Source organism: Rhinopithecus bieti, unplaced genomic scaffold (assembly GCF_001698545.2).
Source record: "Rhinopithecus bieti isolate Rb0 unplaced genomic scaffold, ASM169854v2 scaffold_13617, whole genome shotgun sequence".
Taxonomy (NCBI): Eukaryota; Metazoa; Chordata; class Mammalia; order Primates; family Cercopithecidae; genus Rhinopithecus; species Rhinopithecus bieti.
The window spans coordinates 1,347,546-1,361,187 of NW_016807714.1; the positions used below are offsets into that span (position 1 = coordinate 1,347,546).

General features: G+C 53.6%; 1 protein-coding gene across 1 annotated transcript in view; it reads left to right on the forward strand.

The window, feature by feature from the left end:
- Positions 1 to 13,642, forward strand: part of MROH1 (maestro heat like repeat family member 1) — a 130,452-nt gene that overhangs the window by 31,773 nt on the left and 85,037 nt on the right. Inside the window, 3 exon segments of the mRNA XM_017883492.1 lie at positions 7,669 to 7,800; positions 8,356 to 8,518; positions 8,603 to 8,701. Coding sequence (XP_017738981.1) covers positions 7,669 to 7,800; positions 8,356 to 8,518; positions 8,603 to 8,701 — 394 coding nt within the window.

Sequence of the window (13,642 nt, forward strand, 5' to 3'; positions counted from 1 at the left end):
ACTTGAGGCATTCTTCCCTAACCAGCCGAGTGTTTCTAGAGGAAGGCCATGTGCCGGCTAAACACCACCATTTCACCTCAGTATGCTTGCTGGAGCCCATCCACCCGACTCCAGAGATCCTCTAAGGAAGCTGCTGCCACCAGCCTTAGGTGTTTTCTTTCTTTTTTTTCCTGATTCCCCCATGCAGAAGCTTTAGGTGTTTTCCATCTGTTGTGAGACTGTCTTTCCCTGGTGCTGGCAGTGACCAGTTATTATTTTAGACGCCTAAACAACTGCCTGACCATCACCTGATGACCGCCTGACATTCCTAGTTGGGGGCCTCTCCTGCCCAGCTCATGTCTGCCTAGCGGCCTGCTCTACCATCCTCTTGTCCAAGGAGACCCGGGAGCAACCTGGAAAACTAAATTCCAGGCTATGACAGACAGAAAGGGAGACTGGACACACCACGTTATACCTGCTCCCTTTTGAAGTTTGTACAACCGATGAACATGAGGTTAAAACAGACCGTAAGTCTGACAAAACAGACTCTTTGTAGCAATAAAATTCCAGACTGGACTCTGGCATAGCATCACATGTCTGATGGTGGGCCCTGAAGGAAATAAAACTATTTTACCCCAAAATCTATTCTTGACATATTTTGAAATGACCCTGCAAAACCATATTTTGTGGGGAAAATTGCATCTGTGGAGAATCTCCTTCCGTTTCCAGGTCTTTTTCTGATCTAGAAGAGATTTAACTAAGAGTCTGACACCTTTAAGGTCTGAAAAGAGACATTTACCATCTATTATCTCTGAAGCCTGCTACCTGGAGGCTTCATCTACACAACAAGAACCTTGACTTTCACAAGCCCCTTTAATTCAGGCGTTTCTTTCTGCTGACTTCAAGTCCTCAGGCAATGTTTAACTCTTTTTTTAATTTTTTTTTCCTGAGAGGGAGTCTTGCTCTGTTGCCCAAGCTGGAGGTCATTGGCATGATCTTGGCCCACTGCAACCTCTGCCTCCTGGGTTCAAGTGACTCTCCTGCCTCAGCCTCCTGAGTAGCTGGGATTACAGGTGCGTGCCACCACACCGGCTAATTTTTGTGTTTTTAGTGGAGACTGGGTTTCACCATGTTGGTCAGGCTGATCTCAATCTCCTGACCTTGTGATCTGCCCACCTTGGCCTCCCACAGTGCTGGGATGACAGGCGTGAGCCACCGCGCCCAGCCAGTTTAACTCTTTTAACTAGTTGCCGATGAGAAAATCTCGGAATCCACCTGTGCCCTATGAGTACTCCCCGAGACGCCCCGCCTTTCTAGGCTGAGGCAGTACACACCTTCCGTGTATTGACTTACGTCTTTGCCTGTGATTCTGTCCCCTAAGATGTATAAAACCAAACTAACCTGACCATCTTGGGTGTACTTTCTCTGGTGTTCCCCGGGCCATGGTCACTCATAGTGGCACAGAATAAACCTTGTTAGGTATTTTAGAGTTTAGCTTTTTTGCCAACAGTATTTTTATTTAAAGGGGCTCATTACTGTGTTTGCTTTCCTTGAAGAACTTTCCTGAGTGGGCCTTTTCCAACTGTGAATGGAGGCAGGGCTGTAAAAAGTATGGTTCTTTTTTTTTTTTTTTTTTCTGAGGCAGCGTCTTGCTGTGTTGCCCAGGCTTGAGTGCAGTGGTGCGATCTCAGCTCACTGCAACCTCTATCTCCTGGGTCAAGCAATTCTCGTGCCTCAGCCTCACGAGCAGCTGGGACTATAGGCATGTGCCACCACTCCTGGCTAATTTTTTTTTTTTTTTATTTTTAGTAGAGATTGGGTTTCGTCATGTTGGCTGGGTTGGTCATGAACTCTGACCTCAAGCAATCCACTGCCTTGGCTTCCCAAAGTGCTGGTGATGTAGGATTCTTCTTTTTATATATATATTTTTTATTTTATTTATTTATTTATTTTGAGACGGAGTCTCGCTCTGTCACCCAGGATGGGCTGGAGTATGGTGGGACAAACTGGCTCACTGCAACCTCTGCCTCCCGGGTTCAAGCAATTCTCCTGCCTCAGCCTTCTGAGTAGCTGGGATTACAGGCACACGCCACCACATATGTCTCATTTTTTTGTATTTTTAGTAGAGATGGGGTTTCACCATGTTTGTCAGGCTGGTCTCAAACTCCTGACCTGATGATCCACCCGCCTCGGCCTCCCAAAGTGCTGGGATGACAGGCCTGAGCCACTGCACCCAGCCATAGGATTCTTCTACTTGGTCCCTTTGCAAGCCCTAGCAGTGCCCCGCCTGGGCCTTGCCTAGCCATGCTGGCGTGCCTCAGCTTGCCTACATTATAGCTTGTAACCGTGTTTGGTGGTTCCTGAGCTCTTGTACCACACTCAAGAAGAATGAGGATACAGTGGACATAGAAGGGTGAGGAGGGCAGAGAAGAATTTTATTGAGCGATGAAAATGGCTCTTGGTGGAGAGGGGAGCTGGAGAGGGGATGGGAAGGACAGGTCATCTTCCCCAAAGTCAGGCTGTCTCTTCGCCCAAGTTAGGCCAGCTCCCCTCTACCAACTGAGTCTGAGTCTGGGGTCTTTATAGGCACAGGATGAGGAGTGTGTGCTGATTGGTTTGTGAGTCTGCAAAAGAGGTTAAAGTGAAGACACTGCTCAAAGGTGGGCGTGACGGTGTAGAAAGCCAATTAGAAAAGGGTAGGTATATGTAAAATAGGTGAAGGGTGGGGATCAGTCAGAGGAAAGCGTGCCAGACAGGAAGACAGGCTCTCGATCCAGACTGAGGATTTAACTTGTAGCTTGACTTTAAACTATCTTCGGCTTGAGGTGGGGTTTCTCGGGGGACCCATCCCTCTCTGTCTAGGCATTTGGCTGCCTCCTGTCACCATCATGGGGATTACAGGCATGAACCACCACGCACAGCCAAAAATATTGTACTTATACCATAAAATCAAACAATTCAAACCAACCCTGGAACAGAAGTAATACATAACTTTTTTTTTTTTTTTTTTTTTAAATTCAGGGATGGACTCCCTCTGTTTCCTAGGCTGGAGTGCAGTGGTGCAATTTTGGCTCACTGCAGCCTTGACCTCCAGTACACAAGTGATCCTCCTGCTTCAGCCTCCGAAGTAGCTGGGACCACAGGTGCACCACCATACCTGGCTAATTGTTTTTATTTTTGTAGAAACAGGGCCTTACTATGTTACCCAGGCTGGTCTTGAACTCCTGGGCTCAAGCGATCCTCCCACTTTGGCCTCCCAAAGTGCTGGGGTTACAGGCGTGAGCCACTGTGGCTGGCCCCTATCCATTTTTCGTAAAATGTAGATCCTATGCCTTTTTCATGGGTTCCTATGTTTTCCAGTTGCATAACCCATTGCAGACTTGCTGAGCTAGCCTGTCACCCTGCACTGAGCACTCAGTCACCAGGACACAGAGTGACAGATGGAGATCTGTGGAATCTGCAAAGATTTCCCTCAAACTTTCTCATATACGTGAAGAGAATTAGTAGCTAAAGATGGAAGCATAATGCAACTTGAGCTGTGTTTTCATGACCAAGAACCAGAGGAGATGGCAGCTGTGGGTCTGGTTGGGTGAGTATTAATGCCCTGCTGCACCCGAGCTGCCCCTCCCAGCAGTGGGTCTAGTCGGATGTGTATAAATGCCCTGCTGCACCCAAGCTGCTGCTCCCAGCTCAGCCGTGCTCTGACTAGATAGAACCAGACCAGTTTACACTGATTTTCAATCATTTCCCCCTACTTCCTGCACTATACCAGCCGTGCTGCCCCGGCAGCTGATCCACCCACTTAGAGCCTCGGCTCTGTGACGTCCCAGATGGGGATGGGCTTTTCAAGGACTACATTGTCTCCTGCCTGGGAAGAGTGTCCAGATTATGAAAGTCAGAAACCATAGGCTGGGTGCCAGGGCACACGCCTGTAATCCCAATACTTTGGGAGCCTGAGACAAGAGGATCACTTGAGGCCAGGGGTTTGAGACCAGGCCGGGTGTGGTGGCTCACACCTGTAATCCCAGCACTTTGGGAGGCCGAGGCGGGCAGATCATGAGGTCAGGAGATTGAGACCATCCTGGCCAACATGGTGAAACCCTGTCTCTACTAAAAATACAAAAATTATCCAGGTGTGGTGGCACGTGCCTATAGTTCCAGCTACTCAGGAGACTGAGGCAGAATAATTGCTTGAACCCGGGAGGTGGAGGTTGCAGTCAGCCAAGATCATACCACTGCACTCCAGCCTGGGTGACAGGGCGAGACTCTGTCTCGAATGAATGAATGAATGAATGAATACATAAATAAATAAATAAAAATAATTAGCTGGGGCTGGGTGCAGTGGCTCATGCCTGTAATCCCAAAACTTTGGGAGGCGGAGGTGGGTGGATCACTTGAGGCCAGGAGTTCAAGACCAGCCTGCCTGGCTAACATGGCGAAACCTCATTTCTACTGAAAATACAAAAAAAAAATTAGCCAGGAGTGGTGGCGCATACCTGTAGGTCCCAGGTACTCAGGAGGCTGAGGCATGATAATCACTTGAACCTAGGATGCAGAGGTTGCAGTAAGCTGAGATTGTGCCACAGCACTCCAGCCTGGGTGACAGAGCGAGACTCCATCTAAAAAAAAAAAAAAAAAAAAAATTAGCTGAGTGTGGTGGTGTGTGCCTGTAGTCCCAGCTGCTTGACAGGTTGTGGCAGGAGGATCTTTTGAGCCCGCAAGTTCAAGGTGCAGTGAGTTATGATCGCACAACTGCACTTTAGCCTGGGTGATGGAGTGAGACCCTGACTCAGAAAAAAAATGTGACCAGGTGCAGTGGCTCACGCCTGTAATCTCAGCCAGGTGCGGTGGCTCACACCTGTAATCTCAGTACTTTGGGAGGCTGAGGCAAGTGGATCACAAGGTCAGGAGTTCGACACCAGCCTGGCCAACATAGTGAAACCCCGTCTCTACTAAAAATACAAAAAGTAGCCAGGCATGGTGGTAGGCGCCTATAGTCCCAGCTACTCTGGAGGCTGAGGCAGGACAATCGCTTGAACTGGAAGGTGGAGGTCACAGTGAGCTGAGATTGTGCCACTACACTCTAGCCTGGGCAACAGAGTGAGACTCCGTCTCAAAAAAAAAAAAAAGAAATGATTCTCTAATATAGAATTTAAATACAGTCTGCCTGCAGAAGCCTTAAAGGAAAGGGAGTCGTGTGTAGCCTGTGGGCAGAGGTGGCTGGCACAGTGAGACTGATCCCCCACCAGCCTCACTCTTGCCTCACTGCGGCACCAACACTCGAGGATGGGAAATCTAACAGTGAAAATCAACCCCAGCTGAAACTCCTCCCCAGAGAACTGGCAGGTTCCACGTGGACTTCGTGTTCCATGCTGAGGTTTGTGACCTGCACTGGCTATTTTCAGGAACAAAAATCACTCCCACTTGTGGGCCTGGGGTAGACCATGGTAGTTTATAACTCGTTCCGCAGAGTGGCAGTGAGCACGCCTGTCTGTTACCGATGCTGGGACTCAACGCTTGAGACAGTTGCGTGATTCTGAACACGTGTGCCACAGCCACCTGCGGCAAGTGTATGTGGGCCTGGGAGCTGCCTGACGCTGCCCTGTCACCGGTACCGCTTCATGCCAGGGCCAAGTGCATGTCAGGTGGTTGGGTGTCAACTTCAAATAGTTTCTGAACAAAACCAAGACTTTCATGAAGCTCCCAAGCCTCTCTACTGTTGTTTCTCCTCCAAACAACCTTGTCATGTTCTCCTTCAAATGTCCTTCGTGGCCGTCTTCACTGAGCGGGTAGCACTTCTCCCATGTGGGCCCACCCCCACCTGCCATGGCTGCCATAGCTGTCAGAGTGCATGAGGGAAACACAGACCCCATGACCATCAGTGTCTCATATGGCTTGAATCTGTGTCCCCACCCAAATCTCATGTTGAGATGTAATCCCCGGTGCTGGAGGTGGGGCCTGGTGGGAGGTGACTGGATCCTGGGGGTGACTTCTCCCTTCAGTGCTGTCCCCATGATAGAGTTCTCAGGATCTGGTTGTTTGGAAGTGTCTGCTCAGGCCATGTAAGATGTACCTGCTTCCCCTTCATTTTCTGCCATGATTGTGTTTTCCTGAGGCCTCCCCAGCCATGCTTCCTGTACAGCCTGCAGAACTTTGAGCCAATTAAATCTTTTTTCTTTGTAAGTTACCCAGTCTCAGGTATTTCTTCTTTTTTTTTTCTCTTTGAGACAGTCTTGCTCTGTCGCCCAGGCTGGAGTGGCATGATCGGGTCACTGCAACCTCTGCCTCCCGGGTTCAAGCTTTTCTCCTGTCTCAGCCTCCCAAGTAGCTGGGATTACAGGTGCCCGCCACCATGACGGGATAATTTTTTTTTTTTTTTTTTTTTTTTTTTTGAGACAGAGTCTTCGCTCTGTGGCCCAGGCTGTAGTGCAGTGGTGCCATCTCAGCTCACTGCAACCTCTGCCTCCCAGGTTCAAGCGATTCTTTTGCCTCAGTCTCCCAAGTAGCTGGGACTACAGGCGCACGCCACCACACATGGCTAATTTTTGTATTTTTAGTAGAGACGGGGGTTTCACCACATTGGTCAGGCTGGTCTTGAACCCCTGACCTCAGGTGATCCACCCACCTCGGCCTCCCAAAGTGCTGGGATTACAGGTGTAAGCCACCGCACCCGGCCTGTATTTTTTTTTAGTAGAGATGGGGTTTCACCATGTTGGCCAGGCTGGTCTCGAACCCCTGACCTCAGGTGATCTGCCCCTCTCGGCCTCCCTAAGTGTTAAGATTACAGGCATGAGCCCCCACGCCCGGCCTCGGGTATTTATAGCCATGTGAGAATGAATGACAGAGCCTGTGGGATGCTGGACCGCCCTGTGCCGGCCCCTCCTGATGCCATGTTGCCTGGTGCAGGCTGCTCTCAGGGTGGTGGAGGGAGGGGCCGTGGTGGGTGCATCATTGGGGAGGGGCTGTCAACACAGGGTGGCCGGGTGCCCCAGGGTCCTTTCCTGGGTTGGGCAGTAGCCTACTCTGCTGTGTGCCCCTGCAGGTCCCAGCTTTCAGTCCCAGTCCTTGGTGCGTCCCCAGTCGAGGGAAGGACGGTGTGTGCTCTTTGGATTTACAGTGGGGTTGGTGGTCAACAGGAGAGCTGTTTAGGGGTAGGATGAAGGCAGGTGTTGGACTCTGCGGAGGGTTAACTTGGGAGGCAGAGGAGGCTTGGGGCTGTGGCAGAAGGTGGTGTGGTGGGTGGTGGTTTTCCTTAGCAGCCTTGAGGAGGGGCCTTTGGATATAAGCACTAGCCTAGTGGCAGAGACTGAGGCAGAGACTGAGCTGGGGACAGGAGGGTGCTCCTCTCTGACAGGGGAGGGCAGGGCAAGGAGGCCGAAGGGTCCTGGGAGCGTCATGTGACTGGGAGACCCTACTGGCTACCGCTGGGGGACAGAAGTCCCCCACCTTGCCGTCTGCATGTTGGTTGTCTGGAGCAGGATAACACTCCACCCTTCTGGAGATGGGCTGTGAGCGTGAGGCTTGCAGGTCTGCTTTTAGGACATGAGGAGTGATCAGGTGTACCCCTCCCCTCCTGTGCTTGAGACAGAGAGATTTGTGCAGTTTCATCTCCTAGAGACAGTGACAGGCACTCAGAGTGTCTGGGCGTGAGGCTCACCTGGGACCGTCCTGGACGATGTCTCTCTGCAGCTGGCACACCCATACCGAGCAGCGGTCCTGAGGGCCATGGAGAGGGTCCTGAACAGTCGTGCCAGTGAGCTGGACAAGGACACAGCCAGCACCATCATCCTCCTGGCCTCCAGCGAGATGACCAAGACGAAGGTATTCAGCAGGCCCTCTGGCCTCGCAGACTCAGGCCTAGCTTGGGAAGGGAAGCTGCTTCTTGACCTTGCTACCCAGCAGCCTTGAGAGTGTAGGGTGGTGTTTGGCTGCCTTGGGCTGGCAGAGGCCCTTTGGTCCCATGCACCACCCTGCAGGGGCGGGGGATGGTCCCCTGTGATTTTCAGAGGCAGCAACTGAAGCAGAGAGCAAGTTGCCAGAACTAAGCACACGCAGGACCACGGTGTGCTTGCAGCCGGGGCCAAAGGACGTGCCCGGCACTGGGGTTGGAGCAGGGCTTTGGTGGGCCTAACTCTCTCTGGGCCCGGAGCACAGTCCCCTCTCACCAGGGCTCTTCTGCTCCTGTGTGTGGGGTCTCCTGGCAGCCCCTCAGCAGGGGAGGCTGTGCCTGCCACCTTCCCTGACCTGCACTTTTTAGGGACACTGAAAACAGCGTGCGTTTGTCCGAGGCTGGCAGCCACTGAGGGCAGAATGTCTTGGTCTTGCCTTTTGGGAGATTTCAGGGAGAGGTTCTCCTTGCTGGTGTTTTGGGTTCAGGACCTGGTCTGGGACTGGCAGCAGGCGGCGAGTGGCGTCCTGGTGGCCGTGGGGAGGCAATTCATCAGCAAGGTGATGGAGGAGCTGCTGCGCAGGCTGCACCCTGGGACCCTGCCTCACTGCGCCGTGCTGCACACCCTCGCCAGCCTCTCGGTGGCCAACGGTACGTGGCGCACAGCCTGCCCCAGGAGGAGCACGGGGCACTGGAAGGCTTGGTGGAGGTCTTTGACAGTGTCCTCTCTCACAGCGTTCGGCGTAGTCCCCTTCCTGCCATCCGTCCTGAGCTCCCTGCTGCCTGTGCTGGGCATGGCCAAGCAGGACACGGTGCGTGTGGCGTTCTGCTCCGGTAAGAGGCAGCCTCGTCACCTTCTGTCTCAAGTGCCTCTTTGTTGGGGGGTTGTGCCCGGGCATGCATGTTTTAGGGGGACAGGTGGGCCCTTTAGGCTGCAGGGAGGGGGGCTGTTGGAGGGAGGGGCCCCCTGGCTGAGGCTGCTGGCTGGCTGGGCGGTCCATGTGGGGCTGACACAGCCTCTGTCTCTTGTTTCTCTCTGCTCCCGGTGAGCCCCTCCACCTTACACTGCGGGTCCACTGAGGCCTGGACATGCCCGGGGGCAGCAAGAGACTTCTTCAAAGCCATGATTTTTTGTTTTCCTCCCCACTCCAGGCTAGAAAAGTGTCCACTCTCTGGGCATCCCAGGACCCAGGGGATGGGGCCACATTCATTCACCCCACCCTCTGCCAGGAGCCCCATTCCTGCCAGCAGTGTCCACAGCCCTCTGTGTGCCTGGCAGGGACTGCGGGCATGTCATGGACCTGGACCTTGTTTTCCGCTCCCACTGACAGCTGGGGAGTGGTTGGTGGGATTGGAGGCATTCCTGTTAGTAGGGGGTGTGGAGATTGGAGATCCTGAGGTGCCTTTAGTGCCCTCACAACCCATGGCCTCGTGTTCCCAGTGTCCTATGTCAGGCAGACTGCCAGCCCTGGTAGCTGGCAGGGAGGAGAACGGGACCCTCGTGCCCAGGGGACCAGCCCTTGTAAAGACCCAGCCCTCTGGGGCAGGGGTCTGTTAGGTTCCAGGCCTCCTCTCCAGGCAGCAGGTGTGGGAGGGCCCAGTGATGGGGGAGGGGGCTGGTGGGGCCTGGGCAGGGTATGTTTTCGAAGCGTGGGGGCGCGTGGTTACAGGGCTGGGCTGGGCTTCGTTGACTGAAGGGTTGGTTTGGAGCATTTGGACCCGCCTGCTCTGTTCATGGTGACTTTGGGTTCAGATCACAGGGCTCCTGCCACCCTCTCCTCAGCCCCTGCACTCCGTCTCTCCTGGCCCTGCTCTTTGATAGATTCCTTCATCTTCTCTCAAAGGGGCACTCCTTCACAGGCTCTCCCTCACCTGTGGGTGAGGGCAGGGCCCCTTAGGTAGAAGGGATAGTAACCCCGCGTGACCCAGTTTTGGCTGAAAATGGTATTGGTGCCAGGATGGGGGCAGTTGCACACTGAACCAGGTGTGAAGGGGCAGAGTGGAAGTGGGTCTGGGTGTGGACTCAGCTAAGGTGCCTGGGGTGCAGGACATGCTGTCCGGGCTACAGGGCGGAGACTGAGAGCAGGGCAGCCGGGGCGCCTGCCGAGCCCTCTGTCTCTGTGCTGCATGCGCATTGCCCCTTCCCGCCACTCCTCTGGGAAGTACATGGCCTGATCCCTGCAGCCACTGAGGCTCTCAGCAGAAACGGACTTGCAGTTCTGACACCTCTTGCTTACCTTCCCCTTCATAGGGGACCTGCGGCTCCTCCGAGCCCTACCATGCTGGCATTTTCCTCCATGTGTCAAACACATGGGTTCAGCCAGCAAAGATTCCGTGGGGCCTCCTCGTGTGGGACGTGTGCTGCCCACCATATGTGGAACGTTACCTCTTTGCATCTGAAGGGGATGGGGGTCCTGCTGGCTGGAGCAGCCTGGGGCCAGAGGATGCCATATCAACTGGGCGAGGCCTAGTGGTGGGGGGGGATGGCAGGCCTGCGTCCACTGCAGGAGGGTGCAGGTCCAGCCGGGACAGGCAGTGTGCCAAGGACAGGAGTGCCCTCAGGGCACTGCAGCCAGGAGGCGAGGAGCTACAGGGAAGGCTCCCAGTGGTGGAGGCACGGCTGGCCTGGCCACACCATCCAGCAGGGCAGGCAGCCAGTAATTCCTCCTGGCCGAGGAACCCCTCCAGTGGAAAAGGTGGCAGCAAAAGAAACAGACACTAATTGGAGATGTAGATGGTTCAGGAAGAAGAAAATAGTAGAGAAAGAAAATCTCTGAATAATATCCTCAGGGAAATAAGTGGGCATCATGCATTCTCAGGACAAGAGGTGTCACCATGGAGAAGCCACATTTAGAGAATAAAATTGACCTTCTGTGAATTAAAGATGCCATAATAGAAATGGGAAAAGTATAGAAAAATTGGAAGAGAAAGTTGTGGAAATTTCCAGAAAATAGAGGAAAAAGGCAAAAATATGGAAAGTAGGAGAGAAAGAGAAGAATGGACTAGCAGGCTGAACCCTGAGGCCAGCATTCCAGTCAGAGGCACCCTAGAAAGAATGGACAGAGACAGGAGGTCAAGAGATGATGTAAAAGCATGCCCCAGTGGCTGGGCGCGGTGGCTCACGCTTGTAATCCCAGCATTTTGGGAAGCCAAAGTGGGCAGATCACTTGAGGTCAGGAGTTCAAGACCAGTCTGGCCAACATGGTGAAACCCCGTCTCTGCTAAAAATACAAAAGAATTAGCTGGGCGTGGCGGCACGTGCCTGTAATCCCTGATACTCTGCCTGAGACAGGAGGATTGCTTGAACCTGGGAGGCGGAGGCTGCAGTGAGCCAAGACTGCACCACTGTACTCCAGCCTGGGTGACAGAGTGAGACTCTGTCTCAAAACAAACAAACAAATCAAAACTAGCTGGGCATGGTAGCTTACGCCTGTAACCCAATACTTTGGGAGGCCAAAATGGGAGGATCACTTCAGCCCAGGAGTTCGCGACCAGGCTGGGCAACATGGTGAGACCCCATCGTTACAAAAAATATTTTAAAAAATTTGCCAGGTATGGTAGCACATTCCTGTATTCCAGCTCCTTGGGAGGCTGAGGCAGGATGATTGCTTGACCCTAGGAAGTCGAGGCTGTAGTGAATCAAGATCAAGCCACTGCACTCCAGCCTGGGTGACAGAGCAAGACTCTGTCTCAAAATAAATAAATAAAATAAAAACCTAATAATACAACAGGGGTGGGCTTCTGCTTCTGGCATTTTGGTGGTCTGTTATTCTGAAAAACCTTCCCACTACGGAATACCTGAAATGCTGATGAGTTGACCAGCATCCTTCTGATCAATCAGAAGGAGAAACCTAGGCCCACAGAGGCCCAGAGGGGAGGTGAGAGGTTAGAGGTCTCCACTAGCCCCTGGGCGCCTGCCTGCTTTGATTTCACATGGGAGACGAGGCCTTTCTTTGCACTGGGCCAGAGCCCACCTGTACCAGACCCTCCAAGGCCCCTCCTCAGCAAAAGGTGATTGATGAGCCTTCCACTGTACACCCTGGGGTAGTCTGTTTTCTTTTAGAATTTCTTTTAAATCCTCTCTCCTGAGAAGTTGTAACCATGGTCTGTCCTCATGTAGTTGTAGGGTTCAAAGTTATTCTTTGTGTTGGACTGGGAAGCCCTTAAGCTGCGACATTAGCCTTGTAAATGGGCTGGGCTGAAGTGTCCCGGGCGGGGTGACCAGTGTCCTTCTGAATGTTTGTGTCCCAGTGAGGCTGCACGGCAGTGGCTCCGGCCTGGGGTTCGCGGCTGTGGGAAGCACCGCTTCCCTGGAGCACAGGGTCTCGGTTCCCGTGTGGGGCCAGCAGCTTCCCACACACCCAGGACCAGCAGTATTGGTTACAGTCACAAAACACACACATCAGCACACGAAAGGAGCACTAGAGCAGAAAGTAACATCATTTGGGTTGATGAGATACAGGATAAAAATAGCAAGGTAAAGAGGTGAAAGTGAGAAAGGGCAGGGTCCTATGAGGACAGAGCCAGTGTGAAAAGAGAACCAAATACAGTCTAGAAACAAAACTATAACCATTTCCATTAAAGAATAAGGGGGTGGGTATGGCAGCCGGTTGCAGACACTAAAGAGAGTGCACCAGCTAGACGGGTCTGGGGACAACCCGGAGGGCAGCCCTGAGCTGGCAGAGAGAAGGGGTGCAGGGCAGGCGTCAGGTGAGCTGGCCGAGCACCCCCGTTAGAGAGCACAAGTCCGGAGGTGAGAAGAGGCCCAGGCTCACCAGCATCATCAAAGGGAGATGCTGTGGAGGGGCCGCCAGGAGACACTGACCTTCACAGCCCGTGCCAGACCTGTTCCCTGGAGCCCTGTCACCCGCCACCCAGGGCGGAAGGACGCTGTGGGGCTGGGGCAGAGCAGGAGCCCTCACACCCTGCACTGGTGAGAGCGTGGAGGCTCTGGGTGCTGCGGGTGAGTGACAGGTGTGCAGGGGATCCCATCGCCAGCAAGGAAGGAGCTGAGGAGGAGCGGGAAGCAGGCCGCCCCTTGCCCTTTTCTCTGTCAGGGAGGGAAGTGTCGTGCAGCTTTAGGGAAACCACTGCAGTGTTGCAGTCCCAGGATTTCTGTGCAGTGCGTCGCTCCTGCGGGGCTAGCAGCCTCCCTGCAGACAGCCTGCCGGTTCCACTGGAATCCTCATGCTGTGCCGCCTGACCCTCCCTGGCCTCTGTGGTCTCTGCAGGGTGGGAAGTGGGAGCTGAGCCCTCCCATCTCACTGTATTTGTCAGGCCATTGTAAGTTTTGTTGTTACTGTGGTCTTCTTCTCACCTATCCAGACCTGAGCAAGGCAGAAAACACAGAAACTAATGCTTTAGGAAATAAGCAATTGGCAAAACGTTATGTTTTATACCTAGTTCTTCGAAATAAGTGAATTAAATACTTAAGCTGCTGCCTAATCAAGAGAAAAGGGAGAAACAAGCCAAGTGTTAAAGAGGAGGTGAATAGATGTGGGGACAGTGAGAGGTGGCGTGGGGACAGCGAGGGGTGGCGCAGGGACAGTGAGGGGTGGCGCAGGGACCACAGGGGTATGTGAGGGGCGGCGCAGGGACCACAGGGGACGGTGAGGGAGTGGTGCAGGGACCGTGAGGGGGACAGTGAGGGGCGGTGCAGGGGACGTGAAGGGACGTGAGGGGCAGTGCAGGTACTGCGGGGGGACGGTGAGGGGCAGTGCGGGGACCGTGGGGAGACGGTGAGGGGCGGCGGGGTCACGGTGAGGGGCGGGGCAG